Source organism: Artemia sp. Qi Xiang Cuo, chromosome 12, assembly GCF_049724085.1.
Source record: "Artemia sp. Qi Xiang Cuo chromosome 12, ASM4972408v1, whole genome shotgun sequence".
Taxonomy (NCBI): domain Eukaryota; kingdom Metazoa; phylum Arthropoda; class Branchiopoda; order Anostraca; family Artemiidae; genus Artemia; species Artemia sp. Qi Xiang Cuo.
This window is the reverse complement of record NC_142805.1, coordinates 37,067,069-37,079,428: the sequence shown is the minus strand read 5'-3', so window position 1 is coordinate 37,079,428 and position 12,360 is coordinate 37,067,069. Positions and strand designations below refer to the sequence as shown.

The 12,360-nt window shown below is 35.8% G+C and overlaps 1 protein-coding gene across 1 annotated transcript in view; it reads left to right on the top strand.

The window, feature by feature from the left end:
- Positions 1 to 12,360, top strand: part of LOC148946078 (E3 ubiquitin-protein ligase MIB1-like) — a 213,637-nt gene that overhangs the window by 40,355 nt on the left and 160,922 nt on the right. Inside the window, exon 3 of the mRNA XM_089097597.1 lies at positions 4,940 to 5,111. Coding sequence (XP_088953723.1) covers positions 4,940 to 5,111 — 172 coding nt within the window. The remainder of the gene's footprint in view (positions 1 to 4,939; positions 5,112 to 12,360) is intronic.

Here is a 12,360-nt window from a genome sequence, read left to right as displayed (position 1 = left end):
ATTCTAGCACCTTGATCTCGCAAAACCTCTAAAAGTTCATCCATTTTTCTCACAGTTTCATCTAGGATGCTTAAATCATCAGCATAATCTAGGTCCTGGAGAATTTTTCCTCCCCACTTGATTCCGTATTCATTAAGAATCCGCAAAACAAAAAATACTTTGTCCAGGATCATAGATGAAACCTTACACGTTAAAGACAAAGTTGTTATTAAAATTTGTAGATTGGAGACGTTACAAAAAATATAAGTCATAGAAGGCTTTCTAAGGACTGACTGGAAAATTTCTATCAAAAGAGAAGCAGAGTAGTTTTTAATAAGATTGAACCTAGGGTGGTAATTTTTCAATACTTTGTTCGAAGAAAAAAATCGAGAATTTTTCTAGCATGCATTTAACCAGACGTCAGTAATCTCATTGGCATGAGCAACATAAAACAGAAAACGAATAAAAGAAATAAGAAGTTACAAGAAATAGTTGCAAAAATGGAAATGAAAAGAAATTGAAACTATCCTGGAAAGAAGCCGCAGAAATACAAAATGAAATTTTTGAGAGTACTTACATGACTTTTGCGAAGTATTGACTCTATCAAACCGTGGAGGTGCGTTTTCCACTCCCATCTCCTCTTGTCAACTCCAAAAGTCTTTGGTAGTTGAGCTTCCGTCTGATTGTACGTTTACCGAGCATGTTGATAAACTAGTAAAAGCTGATAGTGCATCTATCCAAACTTTTGCTGCAATGTGTCGATCTGGGCGTGGTACTGACAGTGTCAAAACTGCCTATTGGCCGCAGCTCGAACAGGCTACGTTGGTTTGGGGCCCGTTCGTCCAGAATACTAGCTGCTTATGTAACGAAATTTCAGCTATTCAGAAAAATCAGTTGCAATCACAACTGGAAGTAGAGTAATAGATTGCGTCCAAACATTGGAAAATCTGAGGCTTGAATCATTACGAGATCCGCGTGACCACTTAATATTATCTTTTGGGAAAACGTTGCTTGCCTCACCTCAGCACCACCACATCTTACCACCAGATGCTGCAGTGAATGTAACTCCTTTGTAACTGAAAAAATATAAATATTTTTACTTTTTTATAATATTTTTTTACTTTTATGGTAGTGCATCTATCCAAACTTTTGCTGCAATGCGTCGATCTGGGCGTGGTACTGAAAGTGTCAAAACTGCCTATTGGCCGCAGCTCGAACACGCTACGTCGGTTTGGGGCCCGTTCGTCCAGAATACTAGCTGCTTATGTAACGAAATTTCAGCTATTCAGAAAAATCAGTTGCAATCACAACTGGAAGAAGAGTAATAGATTGCGTCCAAAAATTGGAAAATCTGAGGCTTGAATCATTACGAGATCCGCGTGACCACTTAATATTATCTTTTGGGAAAACGTTGCTTGCCTCACCTCAGCACCACCACATCTTACCACCAGATGCTGCAGGGAATGTAACTCCTTTGTAACTGAAAAAATATAAATATTTTTACTTTTATAACTTTAATAAATCAAATAATATTAACATTTTGATTTCTAAATATCAGTATATGTATATTAAACTGACAATGAACATTCATTTGTATTTTTTTCAGTAAAGTGCAAATTATGTTCTGGCCTTGGGAAGGCATAGGGGTTTTGAACCCAACTCATGTTAATTTCTGCTCGTTTTGAGTTTGGCTCGGTTATTTATTTTAATTTCTGTTCGTTTTGGGTTTCATTTATTTGTCGATGCTTATTTGTGGTAGTTTGACGCTTGGTGGATTATTTGATTTTATTTTTGCTCTCTTTTGGTTTAATGGACTTCTTTACTTTTCTTTGAAAGACTTATTTTGTGGAAAAAGTTTTTTTTAATTAATTTCTGTTCGTTTTATATTGGCATAGTGTTTTCAGGGAAAAAGAAAATAATACTTTAAATTTTTTCATTTTTTTAAGACTATAGTTTTGCCTGCTATTTGTATGCTGGAGAAAAATTTTAAGCAGTTTTTAACAACATACACCCTTTTAAAAATCTGAACACAAATATTAGTGTTTAATTTAGTTTCATACCTCCTCTAGTTGACCTGAAATAGAAAACTTGATACCGTTCGCAAAAAAATCTGTTTACTTTCTTTGATAGCTTGAATACACTTAAGCTATTTTGATTTGGTTAAATTTTAAGAGCAGAAATAGCCCCGAAAGTTTGAACATAATACCCTCAGTCATTCGTTGGACACTGCTGAGATGTCTTATTGGGAATTAGCATTAACACAGTGCATTTTGATTTAATCTTAAGCCAACATTTAGTTTTTAAACATAATGGGAGAATGGGCGTGGGAGGGGGATCAGTTATCCACAAATCACTTTCTAATATTAAAATGGGCATTAGCCCTTTCTATTTTCAATCGAATGAGCCCTTTTTGAAGTTCCTATGACAACTCCTTCGATACAAAGTTCAAAACAAAAAGCCCTGGTTCAAAACAAAAAGAAAAAAGTACATTGTACCCACATCGGTCTTTAGTATAAAAATGTCAAGCATTCCATTCACATTCTACTATTAAAAAGGGCACTAGCCCTTTCAATTTCCAATCAAATGAGACCTTTTTGAAATTCTACAACAACGCTTTCTATAAATACCTTATATGCCCCCAGAGCATAAATTACAACCCTTGCCCTGAGGGCTGTGAGGGGGTTGTCATCCTCAAAGACCTAATTTCCAGAACTTTCAACTACGTGGAAGCAATTTACTATCTCATAATTTTAACTTAATGTGTTTGACGAAATGGTGGGCGTGAGAGGGGCGTTAGTTGCCCCCCAATCACTTTCAACTATTAAAAAAGGCATTAGCCTTTTCAGTTTCTAATCGAATGAGCCCTTTTGAAGTTTCTACGACAACGCTTTCCATAAAAAGCTTATATGCCCCAAGGGCCGAACTTACAACCCTTGCCCCGAGGGCTGGTGGGGGGTTGTCATCCTCAAAGACCTAATTTTCAGAACATTCAACTACGTTTGAACAAAATAGTTATCTCAAAATTTTGATTAGCTATAAAAACCTTATATACCCTAGGGAAAAACCTTACAACCCTTGGCCTGAGGGCTGTAAGATGGTTGTCATCCTCAAAGACATAATTTCCGGACCTTTCAACTGCTTTGAACCAAATGGCTATCTTAAAATTTTGATTGGATGTGTTTGGGGAAATGGTGGCCGTGAGAGGGGGGTTGCTTGCCCTCCAATCACTTTCCACTATTAAAAAGGGCACTAGTCCTTTCAATTTCCAATCGAAAGATTCCTTTTTGAAGTTTCTATGACAACGCTTTCTATAAAAAAAACTTATATACCCCCAGGGCATAACTCACAATCCTTGCCCCGAGGGCTTTGGGGGGAAGTGTCATCCTCAAAGACATAATTTCAGGGGTTTTTAACTGCGTCGAACAAAGTCGCTTTCCAGAAATTTTGACTTGATGTGTTCGTGTAAATGAGAGGCGTGAGAAGGGCGTTATTTATCCTCAAATCACTTTTAACTCATTTAAAAGGGCACAAGCCCTTCTAATTTCCAGTCGAACGAGCCCTTTTTGAAGTCCTTTTTACAACCACTATGTATAAAGACCTTATATGCCCCCTGGGCATAACTTACAACCCTTGCCCCGAGGGCTCCGAGGGGTTTATCATCCTCAAAGGCCTAATTTCTAAAGCCTTCAACTACGTTGAAGAAAATGGCTATCTAAAGATTTTGATTGGATGTACTCGGGAAAAAGGTGGGCGTGAGAGAGGGGATAGCTGCCCTCCAATCACTTTCGACTGTTAAAAAGGGCACTAGCCCTTTCAATTTCCAATTGAATGAGCCGTTTTTCAAGTTTCTACGACAAAGCTTTCAGTAAAAACCTTGTATGCCCCCAGGGCATAACTAACAACCCTTACCCTGAGGGCTGTGGGGGGAGTTTCATCCTCAAAGATATAATTTCCCGACCTTTCAACTACTTTGAACAAAATGACTCTCAAAATTTTAATTGGATGTGTTTGGACAAATGGTGGGCGTGGAAGGGGTGTTAGTTGCCTTCCAATCGCTTTCGACTATTAAAAAGGGTACTAGCTATTTCAATTTCCAATCAAACGAGCCCTTTTTGAAGTTTCTACGACGACGATTTCTATAAAAAAAACCTTCTATGCCCCCAGGGCATAACTTACAACCCTTACCCTGAGGACTGTAGGGTTTGTCATCCTTAAAGACCCAATTTCCAGAACTTTCAACTACGTTGAGCAAAATGGCTATCTCAAAATTGTTATTGGATGTGTTTGGGGAAAAGGTGGGCTTGAGCCCACCTTTTTAAAAAGGGCAAGAGCCCTTTGAATTTCCAATCGAATGAGCCCTTTTTGAAGTTTCTACGACAAAGCCTTCTATTAAAACCTTATACGCCCGAAGGGCATAACTTACAACCCTTGCCCTGAGGGTTCTGGAGGAGTGTCCTCCTCAAAAATATAATTTCTATCTTGAAATCAACTACGCTGAACAAAATGGCTATCTCAAAATTTCGATGGATGTGTTTGGGGAAATAGTGGGCGTGGAAGGGGTGTTAGTTGCCTGCCAATCACTTTCGACTATTGAAAAGGGCACTAGCCATTCCAATTTCCAATCGAATGAGCCCTTTTCCAAGTTGCTGCGACAAATCCTTCGATACGAAGTCCCCTGGTCTAAAAAAAAAAAAAAAAAAAAAAAAAAAAAAAAATTGTGTCAACATCGTTCTTTACTTAGGCAGCGCGATTGCGCTGCCTATGATAATGCAAACCCAGTTAATATAGTAATAAGTCATATATATTTAGCAGTATTATTCTATGGAAACTTAATTGTACTTGTTGACGATTTCGAAATCTTTGTTTGGATTCACATATTTTTAAAATTAAAAGTTATAATTCTGTTTAATCTTGTTGTTTTTTCATCTATTTTTCTAATTTATCATAATGCTTTGTCTAGGAATTAAACACGAGGGAACTATGTGTGACACCTGTCGTCAACAGCCTATATTTGGAATTCGCTGGAAGTGTGCTGAATGTCCTAATTATGACTTGTGCTCAGTTTGTTACCATGGTGATAAACATCATTTGCGGCACAGATTCTATCGTATTACAGCTCCTGGTTCTGAAAGGTACATATTTGTATTCTTTTCATACTTACCATTTATGTCTGCTGCTTACAGGTCTTAGAAAAAGAAGAAGAAAACGAGAATTGATCCTCGGTTTTTAAATTATTTGAAGTCATAAGATTTTCTTTTTGTTTAGATAGGTTGAGTTTATATATAATGATAAGAATTGAGCTTTTGATAAGTGAAAAACCAAAATTTCGGTTCAAATTACTAAAATTCTGGTAAAGAAAAAAAGAATAAAGAGCAAAAAGAAAAAACAAATGGAGGCAGTATAAAGAGCGAACTGAGAGTAAAATTAATATACTCAAGATGAAATAAGATATGTATGGTATATTTATCAAGCAAAATTTAACAATCTCATATTTTCCTTTCTTATAACGTTCTTATTAAGAAGAATTCAAGTCGTACGGTTGCTGGAAATTGCACAAAGGAATTAGAATAAATGTTAACAAGGAACAACCCCCTGGCAGCTGAAAAACCCTGGATGCTTTGGATAGCATACTGACAGTATTAAGCTTTTATTTTTTATTGCGTGGAGATTTTGGTTGCTGACTAAGCTATTCCGCGCTTGATTGGCCAAGACATAAAATTTTACAAAAAAATACTTTAATGGTTTAATTCTCCTTCAGTAAAAAAGAAGAAGAAATGGTCTGGTTTGATAGTGACAAAATGTAGCTCTAAAAAGATTGTTTGTAGCAATGGAAAAATTTATTATTTGTAGCGATAAAAGATTTGTAGCGACAAAAGATTGATATTTGTGGCGATAGAAATTTCTCCGATAGCGCCGCTTATAGCGCTGGAGATTGTGTCAACTAGGCTAGCGCCGCTCTCAATTAATGGGAGAGTATCGAATATGTAGACATATAAATGTGGCCTCTTCTTTCTCGAGCTATCTGGAGATCAGATTCCCTTGGGAGCATTTACCTTGGAGACTTACGAACTAATTATCCATTATTAGGCTAGATGCAGACATATAAGATGAAATAAACACAGATAAAAAAGACAATAGATTTATTGAACTTACATGCTTAGTTGCACAGCAACGGGTCACTTCAATGACAATAATGGTGACAAGAATATAATAATTTCGTCTGAATCTCTCTAGGTCTGATTTGCTAAACGTTTCAGATCTGACTTAAGATTCCAATTAAAAAAGCACATCTACCCCACTACCAAACGCAGTTCTGTCGTCCTGTGCTGTAAGGACTGCTCGCTATTGGCCCAAGAGGACCAAGGATGTAAATCTTTCGTCGGATGAGTTCTTTTAAATGTTTTTGATGATTCAAGCATTCAAACGGTTTTTTGCAATTTAAACTTGCTCGGAAATATTGTGCATAGTATTTTTTCTGCTACTAATTATCTTAGCGAAATTTGAACGACTAGCGTCGTTGTTTGACTGAAGGTCGAATGCAATTTCTCTTTTTGCTGATTATGAATTTAGACTCTTGGAAGCGGTTTTTGAACTCAATTATGGGACGTTTAATTTCTGCCCGAATTATCTTTAGAAGAGAAGAATCCTGTATTTTAAATATATCATGGTACACATCACCCTTCCCATCAATTAATGACGTCCCGTCATTAGTAACTGCTCATTAGGAGTGCTAAAAATTTTCTCTATTATTTTTCTTATTTTATTCTACATCCCTATCTAAAATTCATCTACCGGACTAAGATAATTTATGGTTCTAGGTTAGCTACTATACTAAGGATTTTTTTTTTTATATCTAACACTGATTACTTTTACATTTCCAACAAGGTTGGGGCTATTCTACCTTTATATTAGTTTTTTTTTTAATTCACTTTTTTTTGTCTATGTGGCATACTACATTCTATCTACACTACATTAAATGAATAGCTTGACAACGCTACACATAACTATCTGGATATCTAATACTACATACAAAAACGATTTAAAATACACAATATTGTGTTTACCATGTTCACTGGTAATTTTAAAATACTTTCACTATTGGGATTTTTGAATAATCAAAGTTATTAGGAATTAACAAATGTAGATTCACATATAATCATCACCTTCGAGTCCTTATTGTACTTAATCCTTCTGTTGTAAGTTTTTGTCTTTCACTTTTATTGTCTTGGCAAAAACTTTGAAGCATTTACATCATAGTATCTTCATGGAACAGTTCGAGCCTGGATGTCTTCACACGACAAGTTTTCTCTAAGATTCTACTGGGAAATGATGCTTCCCGCTACAGGTATTGGCGTATTTCTTCTCAGCATCTCATTTTTAGTATTTTTTGAGGCACATAGAGGATATATTCTCGCGTAAAATTGTTCATTTGTGCCTTTTGGAACGGGTTGTCTTCATGCTATAGTGATTCTCTTAACTTATTGTCTTTAAGTTTAACTTCAAACTTCGTCCACTATCGTTTAACTTTAACAATTGTCGAATATCGTTTATCTTGTAGTGCTCGATGGTGTTCTCAGAATTAAACTTCAAATTGTCTCTAACTTCAGCTTCAAATATCTTAAAATGTCTTTAAATATCATTTAACTTGAAATATCGTTAAATATCGTTTATCGTGTGCTGATCGAGGGGGTTCTCAGAATTAAACTTCAAATTGTCTCTAACTTCAGCTTCAAATATCTTCAAATGTCTTTAAATATCATTTAACTTCAAATATCGTTAAATATCGTTTATCGTGTATTGATCGATGGGGTTCTCAGCATTTATGTGATTATACAGTTCGTTAAAGCACTTGATACTGAGGTTCAGATATAGTGTTACCTGATACGTAATATAGTTCATAGTTGAAGAAACAACGATCAAGGGTAACTGTTGTTTTCGTAGACGAAGTTGGGATGAAAATTGCCTGGAGTCTATTGTGAGTACTCTTCGTTGGTTGAGATATGATGAAAATAGATGCTACTGGGTTGTATCTGTACTGGGCAGCTCATTGTAATGCTCAATAACCAATGTGTCCATTTTACTCCCTGTAATAAAAATAACGAGGCAGAATCACGCGTTCTTTAAAGTAAACACTCATAGTACAAATAAGTCACGTATTGATTGGGTACATTAATTTCTACGCTATGAGACAGAATTAAATAAATACACTAATATTAGTACTCTCAACGAAAATCTAAAAATTTAAAACAGAGATGTCTTCAAATTTGTTTTGAGAACGGAAATATCGATATTAAATAAACATAATTTACCCTACATTATTAAGTTTGAGGTCTAATTTTACAACATATTTCATGCCTGCATTGTTCACGCAAGTCCGTGCTGTATAAGAAACGCATGTGCAGCATAACCACACGGTTTTATGCAAACGATACTACTATGAGGGAATAAAACATAAGAAGGACGAGTGGCGACCTCTATACCCACTCGTTTTCTAATGTCTTCCCTATTTCTTGGCTTAGACGTTCTCATGGGGGTTGTCGGGTTTAACCTCAGTTGAAATGCAGAGGTGCTCTTCTTTGTTTCCCCGTGTTCTTTTCTTGGATTTTCCGTAATTACGAGTCAACATTGGTGCCTCATATTCATCTTTCGAATAAGGTAATTAGATGCAGGATTCCAAGCTTGCCTCCCTAGATTCCAGTTAATGCTTGGCAAAGAATATAAGCATAATGAAGAACTGACATCAATATCTTTTTAGAAGGCTATTGTTTGAGCAAACCCTTCAGCACTAAATAAATAAATATGATATATTTATATCATATAAAATAATTATAATCTGCACTAAGATAAAATATTTCATATGATTAGTCGCTTCTGTACTGTTAATTTCTTGTTTTGGATAATATCCATCTTGGTTAGGGCATGGCCTTTGTTAAGACATTATTTTAGACATTAAGACATTAATGCCTTTGTTTCTCTTTGGAAGTAATGTTTAACACAGAGCTGTAGGACAGCATACGTCATAGATATAATATAATGAAATTAAAAAGCTTTTTTTTTTCGCCTCGGAGCTATAAGAGAGTAAACTCTCTGTTTCTCTTTCAAAGCATTCTGATCCAAAAAACGAAAACTTAGTTCACTTAAGTTTCTATTCAACCTTTAAGTATTGCTTTGACTGGCCCTGATTGGCATAAAAATACAAATTTCTTACACTTGAATGACTAAAAAATATCCTTTCCTGCGATCGTTAAAAAAAAATTACAAAAAAACAATTATGGGCCTTGAGTTCCTCCCCAGGCTTCCCACAAGACGTGGCTCAACACCATTTGTCACTCTCAGTCGACCACGAGCTTCCTACCTTTGGTTATATTTTGTTCCAACCTTTCTATAATCCTTTGAAAGGGCATAGAAGTAACACTAACAAAAATAAGACATCTGAAACTTAATCAAATCCTTAGTAACATAGACTAATTTAGTCTAAGGTGCGCAAAGTATAGCAATCAAGGATGCTTGTTTTAACAAAACATTGAACGTAGATTTAATTAAACTGAAGTACTAAGGTATGTCTTATGTCTAGCTACAAAAATAAAACCTACATATGCTCATCCTCTCTCGCTCTTAAATAAATAGAACAACATAAAACGAAAATTGACATTTTCAAATAAGAAGTTTTTAAGAACAATAGACAGACTTTTGACGACCTTTCTTAATTGTGTTGAAGGGTATCTGTTTATAAAAAAAGCAATAAGTTAAGTCTGATATTTGCCATCATTACAAATAACCCATAAAATTAATAAGCGCAAATAACGCGGATATTTATCCACTAGGGGACCTAACGTGTACGAGGGGAGTCGACCCCAGCCATACAAATGACACTCGACCCAAAAAAAAACATTCATGTATTCGTAATTATTCTCAAAAGAAAATATTAAGTAAGCATACTTCTTAAATAGTGTCAAAGGCAGGAAATAGTATAAAAAATTGCATAAAAAAAAAACAAATTTTGATTTTACGCAATACATGTCAATTCTAATATTCTGAATCAGGAAATCAAAATCAAGTAGCCTTGAAAAGGTCCATGTTCAAATATTTTTCAATGTAGCTCAATGATTCCCCGCCCCGCTTTCAACGCCTACTAATATATTAAGGCAATAGTTGTTTTTTCTTAAGGTAGCTACCTAGTAGGCAAAATGTGCAACACAGGATCTAAAAACACTATTTGTCACCATCGGTCGACCACGAGCTTTCCACGTCAGATTTTGTTCTTTTTTTTTTGAAATGGGGAATTGTCCTGGAATTAGGAGATTTGGGAGCCAGTCTTGCGGCTCGAAGTGTGGCCTGGGTACGACAACAATGATATCGTTACCCCCCACACTCCGAATCACCAGAACGCTCCGGCTTCTTTCAGTTGGATTGGATCCATCGTACTGGGATGGTACGTGTAGTTTTTTGTATCCAAGGAAATTATTCGAATTAATCATATGCATTATTACCTTTTAATTAGGATTTGCTTTTCGGGAACTGATATATGTTGAACAGAATTTCTCTACAGCATTTTTATAATCATATGGTTTTTACTCGTGAGCTAAAAGTTAGGACGCCTATCCATTAAAATCTTTTAATCCTATTCCTATTAAGTGTAATTCCATCTATCGGGTTTTTTAACCGTTCTACCTGACTGTGTCGTTATTTTCTCCTCTGTTTCTTGCGGTTTTTTCTTTTTCGGTTTTTCTAGCGAAATAAGGCCAAACTTTTTGTATTGTTTTTTGAAAAACTCTTGCCCTTTTAATTTCGTTTGTTACCCGTGTGCGGCTGCTGATGTCGGTCTTGATTTCCCTATTTCTTTAGCTACTATATGGTCTTATTCGCCTTCGGATTCTTCGGAGCTGCTTCACCAGGAATCTAGTTCGGAACTTTTAGAGGTGGCACTTTTTGTGGTTTCTCCTGCCATTTCTTCATAAATTTATGTTCCTCTGGACGTAGAAGGTTTATTCTCTAAGTCCTCATTCTGAGTTCTCAACTGGGAGGATTTGAAAGATTCTTGAGAGCTTTGGGAGGAATCAATAGTTTTTCCGGGGTTCCTCCATTGTTTGAAGGCCATGTCTTCAGGGGGATGGGGCATTCTTTGCACTAAGGTTTCCCTCCATGAAGTCCACTTTTTTGGTTTGACTTTGTACTCAGTAATACCATGGTATTGACCTTGCTGGTCATCCTTGGGAGTTTGAATCTCGAGAAATGTACTGTGACTAATTTTAATGGGTAAATTAATTAAGTCCATAGCTTCTCGCAGGTTTGTTTTAATTAACTCTTTCAGAGGAGTTCTCTTTAAAGCAATGCTGGGGGTTTCAACAGCTCTGTTTAATTCTTCCTGTAAAGACAGGGGCCTTTCTATCGGTGTTGCAGGGGAAACCATCTCGACTAGAAATCTTTTGGGGGACAAGGGGTCGAAATTTTATAGGGGAAAAATTGTGTCTTTGGAGATATTGTATAATCTAAATCTCCTGCAGTCGACGATTAATAACGTTTTGGGCTTTTTGGCGTTCTTATTCTTACTGGTATTATGGATTTTTTCTCTGGAATAACTAGATTTTCCATAGCTAAAAATTCTTCAAAGTTTTGTTCATCACTGTCATCCTCGAAATAGTCTTGCTTGAAATTAAAGGGTTTTAGCTCTGCCAATCTTGACCTAGGGGGCTCATTTTCCGAGTCTGACGAATCAGTAGAAGAGGGATGTGGTACCCATCTCTCTGAAAATTTGGCTCTTTTTATTCGGCTAACATGCGCCTTGTAAGTTCTTCCACTATCGGGGTTTTCCATTTTAAAGGTATATTCATTATCGTACTTTTTGATTATTCTGTACGGTCCAGAATATTTGTTGGAAAGTTTTTTCCTTCCGTTTTTGCTTCGTTCTTTAGGTAAACGAAGTCTCCTACTTTGAAATCTATATTCCCCTTAACTTTGGGTTGGTTTCTTAGTTCTTGGTTTATTTTACATTTTTACAGCTCTTGCCTTACTATTTTATAAGTTTTCCTCATTCTATTTATGAATTCTTGTTTATAATCTTCTGAGCTATTATAATACTGCCGAGATTCAATAATCTCATCATACGGGATTCTAAAATCTCGACCAAAAAGTAAATAAAATGGATTGTCTCTGGTTGTTTCGGAATAAGCAGTGTTGATTACGTTGGTTAAATAAGGTAAGAATTTATCCCAGTCGCTCCTATTGTCTTTCGTATAAATACTTAGAACGTTCAAAAATATTTTATGTCTGTTTTCTATTTTGTCATTAGCTTGTGGATGATACGGTACTGTCACCATTTTCTCTATATTAAGAAAACTCATTAAATCTTTTGTTACTTTCGAAACGAAATTGCTCCCGTTG